At 48.9% G+C, this 6,063-nt stretch overlaps 1 protein-coding gene across 1 annotated transcript; it reads left to right on the forward strand.

Moving 5' to 3' along the window:
• The first annotated feature begins 1,347 nt into the window (after positions 1-1,347).
• On the forward strand, positions 1,348-4,004 carry LOC119298891 (flavin-containing monooxygenase FMO GS-OX-like 8). Its single transcript, XM_037576198.1, has 4 exons — positions 1,348-2,193; positions 2,348-2,566; positions 2,669-2,848; positions 3,594-4,004. The coding sequence occupies exons 1-4, from the start codon at positions 1,384-1,386 to the stop codon at positions 3,831-3,833; spliced, it is 1,449 nt and encodes a 482-aa protein (XP_037432095.1). The 5' UTR covers positions 1,348-1,383; the 3' UTR covers positions 3,834-4,004.
• The last annotated feature ends 2,059 nt before the right edge of the window (positions 4,005-6,063 follow it).

Below are 6,063 nucleotides of genomic sequence, written 5' to 3' on the forward strand. Positions count from 1 at the left end.
CTCACGTCTAGACTTATTTATCTCTTAGACAGCGGATTTATATAGGCCCCAGAATCTTTATTTTAATACTGCGTTTGCAGAGTCTTGAACTCAAGAACTCCTGACTCTGATACCTTATTGAATTCATGCTTCAGCCAACTCATCCAAAAGTCCAAACTAATGTAGAGAGAAGGGCAATATATTTTAACTGGGAGTACTTCGCTCGGAACCACAAGCACATGACCGGCAAAACCTTCGCGTCTTCAAGCTGTGTGTTCATGTCATGTTCTCTCTGCTTGCTAGTGGTGGTAATAGTTCATCATCACATTTCTAAGGGGTGAGCACAACAACACTTTGGACGCAACCAAACAATGTGTTTTGCATGCATCTGATCACCCCCAAAGCACACACGCATGAGTCCAAACACTAGGCACATAGCTTGCTCCGCGATGCAATGCACCAGACCAAAAAAGTTGCACAACAGGGTTTTTACCGCCTATCCACTCAACCAGGCCCACTTGAGCCAAAAATATTTTCTCTTAAATAATCGGGGGACATCCACTCATGCATGCACTGCACCAGCCCAGCATAGTGTGTAGAGTGCTTATTTTCGTACACTTTGCATATAGGAAGGTGAAACTATAAGCCGCGTGCGCCCTTTGTGGGTACTCGACTTACATAGACCACCGACACCAAGACATAAGGAGCACGGAGGACGGCCACGTGGCAGCCACAGTGCTAAGGCCCGTGATATATGATGAGAATCTACGTTATGCCATGTGCTTTATTTGCGATACTCAGCTTATTTGTGTATAAAACGCGGCTATCCGAAATATAACACTTGGCTACATCAAATCTTTTGGTTTGTCGGTCATACCAGCTAATAATATACTTTCTTTGTCCCACAATATAAGAGCGTGTCAAAAACGCTCTTTCTACATCAAATCTTTTGGTCTGTCGATCATGCCAGCTAATAATATACTTCCTCTGTTCTATAATATAAGAGCGTGTCAAAACCGTTCTTACTACGTCAAATCTTTTGATTTGTCGGTCATACAAGCTAATAATATACTTCCTCCGTCCCATAATATAAGAGCGTGAACGCTCTTATATTATGGAACGGAGAGAGTAGCATTTTTCTCTTAAATAACCGGGGAACCTACACTCGTGCATGCACTATACCACCCAAACATTGTACTGCTCATGCAGTGGGTACAGTGGCTGATCTGATCGGCTGAGAATGCGCATAAACTGGGGGACATGTGCTCATGCATGCGCTGTACCACCCAAACATTCTACAGCGCAGTGGGTGGAGTGCGCATATATTGAGGGGGCAAACGGTACCATTGACAAGATCAAATAATTCAATCCCCCTCCCCACCGCCCGGCGTCTCGAAAATCGACATGGTCGGCAACGGCATCAAGGCGGCATCGCAGCGGAAGAAGGTATGCGTGATCGGGGCCGGGATGGCCGGGCTCGCGTCAGCCCGCGAGCTGCGACGGGAGGGCCACGATGTGACGGTGCTGGAGCAGCGCGGCGATGTGGGCGGGCAGTGGCTGTACGACGCGAGGGTCGACGGCACCGACCCGCTCGGCGCCGCGGAGCCGGTGAAGGTGCATAGCAGCTTGTACGCGTCCCTCCGCCTCATCAGCGCCCGGGAGACCATGGGCTTCACCGACTTCCCCTTCGCGCCCAAGCCCAAGGATGGCCGCGACAGCCGCCGCTTCCCGGGCCACCGCGAGGTGTACCTCTACCTCAAGGACTTCTGCGATGCCTTCGGGCTCATGGAGCTCGTCAGGCTCAACACCAGTGTTGTGCGTGTTGCCTTGGCGCCGAGTCTGACTCCGACGCGGCAGTGGACGGTGAGGTCCGTCGATCTCGGCAAATGCGGTATCGAGGAGGAGGAGGAGGAGGTGTTCGACGCCGTGGTCGTGGCCAATGGCCACTACTCGCAGCCAAGATTACCAACCATCAAAGGCATGCAAGTGTGGAGGGGGAGGCAGATGCACAGTCACTCGTACAGGTTGCCGGAACAGTTCCGCGACGAGGTGGTGGTGGTGGTGGGGTGCGGCCTCAGCGGCATGGACATCGCCATGGAGGTCCGCGGGGTCGCCAAGGAGGTGCACCTCGTCGCCAAATCCATGGAGGAGGTAACCCAAGGGCTCGCCAAGGTGCTCGCCAAGCATAGCGCCAGCCTGCACCTGCAACTTCACGTACGTACTCTACTACTCCCTCCGTCCCATAATATAAGAACGTTGTTGACATTTAGAGTATGTTCATTCGGTACACTTATTGCTCCACTGAGTCATGTCGATCTCCACTCCACATGCATGCATGCACGAAATGATTGATCCTGGCAACGTTTAGGTGGAGCGCCTGTGCCAGGACGGGCGGGTGGTGTTCGGCGATGGCTCCAGTGTCCTCGCCGACACGGTCATCTACTGCACAGGGTACAATTACGCCTTCCCGTTCCTGGATACCGAGGGAGCGGTCACCATCGACGACAACCGCGTGGGCCCGCTGTTCGAGCACGTGTTTCCGCCGATGCTGGCGCCATCACTCTCCTTCATCGGTATACCCAAAAAGGTACGTGAACCTGTAGGAGAGAGCAAGTTAGGGATGTTGCATTAGTACGCCTTTTCTTTCCGGCACGTACCAAAACCATAACTGCATTTATATGGTTTGCAGATATTTGCTCCTTGGTTCTTCGAGGCTCAAGCGAAATGGGTGGCACATGTGCTGTCTGGCAAGAGGACGCTGCCGCCGGAGGAGGAGATGATGCGATCCGTGGAGGAGTTTTACCACGCCAGGGATATCGCTGGCGTGCCCAAGAAGTTCACCCATGACGTCAGCTTGTTTGACATCACGGTATTACTCACAAATAGTAATGGCGTTAGTCGATTTTTGCTTTGCCCGGGGATGAATGTGGGGGGTGAAGTGAATAGCAACATGACGAGCATCAACTACGCTCATGCCGAGGCTGGACCTCGCGGAGACGGGGACGATGCTGCGACTGGCAGCAAGCTACAACGTCTCAGGCGGAGACAAGAAAGCAGGTTGACCGGTGCGGTTCTTGGGGTTGTAAGGGTCGTCGAAGTTTCTACACATTGCCAGTGCTTATATAAATGGTCGCGGGGCGGGAGACAGCCAGGGGGTTTAGAGGCATGCCGCTGGGGCTAAGCATGTTGGCGGCGCGTGGAGGAGGAAGGAGGGGAGGAAGAAGATAAATAATACATGATGTGTTTCCGGTCGTTGGATGAAGATCTAGCGGTCCTCGTGGAAAATGATTTAACGCAGAAGGTTTTCTCATGTGACTTGGTAATAGGCAGCCCCATAGTAACCACTATATAGAATGTGTTCGAGCATCTCAGATGTTCTCATGTACTAGCCTACAAAAACGTCTTATATTTAGGTATGGACGGGGAGTACCTATCTAATTAATTAAGAGATTACCTTGGTGTTCCTACACATACGAACGACCGATTACGGAGGGCTGAGGGGGTCTACACAGGTCCACCCTAATATTACGGGAGGAGGGATTTTCGTAGGATATGTAGAAAGTCTTGGTAGGTATTTTTACTCCTAATATATTGTTTCTTCCTTTGGTCTGCAGTACATGAATGAGTTCGGTGGTAAGTACTGCGATTTCCCAGGTGTGGAGAAATGGCGTCAAGAGCTGCTGATGTCGACACTCGCCAACATGTTAGACAACCTCGAGACCTTCCGCGACGACTACCAGGACGGCGACTCCATCCGCAAGGGTGTGGAGGAGTGGCACTTGTCTGCACCGCAGGCCCAAGCTGCTTCTACAACGAAAAAGCAATCCCTTGGTCTTCTTGAACAAGCACAGTGATCCATCACGCACCATATGCAGCGCCTTCCATTCCATGAAAATGTCGTGTTCCAGGCTTCTGCAATCCTTTGGTTTTATTTTGTTTCGCACTTTGTTTATGGGATCCTAGTAACCCTAAGACTTCGTTATTTTATTGTTAATAAGATGGATGCATGCATCGATTGATGCAGAGACCGGGGGTTCTGCCTCCTTTTTTTTAAAAAAATGGCTTCCACAATCATCATCGATACATCTATTTCGTTTTCATGAACGGTGTCACAGACGCCTTATAAGTGCAATGTGTGCTTTTGTAGTAAATTACTAAGTTGTAAACTGTTACGGCCCACCCTGCCACTGCTATGAAGAGCCCAGCGGGAGACGAGGCCCAGGAACCACGCAAGAGGGTGAGAAGGCCCAGCGAGCGCTACCCAGCCCACAAGTGGGTGACCTAGGCTACTTATCGGAGGAGTCACTGGAGGAAGGCAGGCCGGATTTAGTTGGCAATTCTTCGGCGGCGGCGGCTTCTTTCCCCTCCCCCTCTCCTTAGAACCCTAGCTACTTAAGAATTGGTGTAATTCTGAGACAATATTGTATCAGATCAACTGAGAGCGTAACATTTTTGGTATCAGAGCCTTCTCCCACCACTCCACCAATCGATCGAACCTGGCGGGGCGTTTTCCCTCGATCATCCAGACGAGAAGCGGCAAGGCCATCACCATGGAAGAGCACAGCAAGGCGCTGGCCGATCTGACGGCGGCTATCGCCGCGATGACGGCGAAGATCGACGACATCCATCCGGTCGTCCTCGAGTTCCAAGGGTGGAGACCGACGATCGAGCAATCAGTCGAGGATCTGCGAGCGGAGGTGGGCGCACTAGTCCAGAACCGGGCAATAGCACCGGTTCGTAAGGCCCTTTAGTGCCGGTTACATAACCGGCACTAAATTGTGGTCACTAAAGCCCCCCCTTTAGTACCAGTTCAGCACGAACCGGTGCTAAAGGGCAACCACGTGGCACGAGCCAGCTCCGGGGGCCTGGAGCCCTTTAGTACCGGTTGGTAACACCAACCGGTACTATAAGGTTTGGTGGGTTTTTAGTTTTATGATTTCTTTTTCATTTAATTTTGTGTTTCCATTTTAATTCTTTTTCGTTTGCTGGTATTTTACGATACTACACATTGTACACGTTATGCATATATAAATAAATAGAATTTCTAGTAGAACCAATCATCGAGTTCAACATGATTGTCATGATATTATAAGCGTTCATATATAACACCACAAAAGCAAATCACTTAAATTCAGAACGAAGAACACATACATGAAAGGACAAGTACTAATTAAGAGCAGCATGAAGAACTAGCTGAATCACTCCTGCTAGCTACTCTCTCTCTGGTAAAATAGCATAGAACATGTATAGCTCTCCTGATTGATCATACTGGAGCATACCGATGAACCTGTCTCCTAATCGTGGGTTGCGCTTCTCATTGCTGCCCCCTAGTACTTCTCTGCGATCATTAACAATTTTTCTCCAATCTTTCACTATTAAGCATTCATCGCTTCTAGAAATCCTGAATGTATTCATGTGCAATGCAGGATATCTTGGCCGTAAGCTAACAATTGACATCTGACCTTTAGTCTCGATCCCCTGAGGCACAACTGTCATCGGGAGTCCCTGTTGAAGAACATCGCATAATACTTAATTAATATACTTAGCAATGAAAGTTTAGCAAAAAAAATATGTATGCAAAATATGCACTGAGGACAAATAGTAAATATCTTACCATCATTCCTAAATAGATGTGACCGTAGTTCAATACCATCACTATTGGTCGCACGTTTTGAGTACTAACATTTCTAAGTGCAGGAAGAAAATTTGTCTTGACATTATGAAGATCCTTAAGCCATGAAACATAATGACTTATCTCCTCGCAGTTTAGTTCAGCTCCGGGACAGTAGTAGGTCCTGTCTACCAAGCGCCGGACATGTTTGGTTGAATGGAGATAAGCTGTCAATAGAAATTAGTTGTCAGTTATTTTTGAAATAAGCAATATCAAAGACAAAAATATAGTTGAGAAGAACTCACATAATGGTAGAACTGGTGGCGTCTGCACATCGACCCATATGTCTCTATTACCTTCAATATCATCTTCCGGACGAATATCAAAGGTGATAACCATACCAGGCTCAAATGCATAAGCCTTGCATAGTGCTTGCCAAGTTTTGCATTCAAAATAGGTGTACGTGTGTGTAT

This window comes from Triticum dicoccoides, chromosome 1B (assembly GCF_002162155.2).
Source record: "Triticum dicoccoides isolate Atlit2015 ecotype Zavitan chromosome 1B, WEW_v2.0, whole genome shotgun sequence".
Taxonomy (NCBI): domain Eukaryota; kingdom Viridiplantae; phylum Streptophyta; class Magnoliopsida; order Poales; family Poaceae; genus Triticum; species Triticum dicoccoides.

Coding starts and splice junctions, on each gene's coding strand:
- LOC119298891 (XM_037576198.1), top strand. CDS start 1,384: ATGGTCGGCAACGGCATCAAGGCGGCATCGCAGCGGAAGAAGGTATGC. Junction 2,194..2,347: donor GCCTGCACCTGCAACTTCAC/GTACGTACTCTA, acceptor GGCAACGTTTAG/GTGGAGCGCCTGTGCCAGGA. Junction 2,567..2,668: donor TCATCGGTATACCCAAAAAG/GTACGTGAACCT, acceptor TATGGTTTGCAG/ATATTTGCTCCTTGGTTCTT.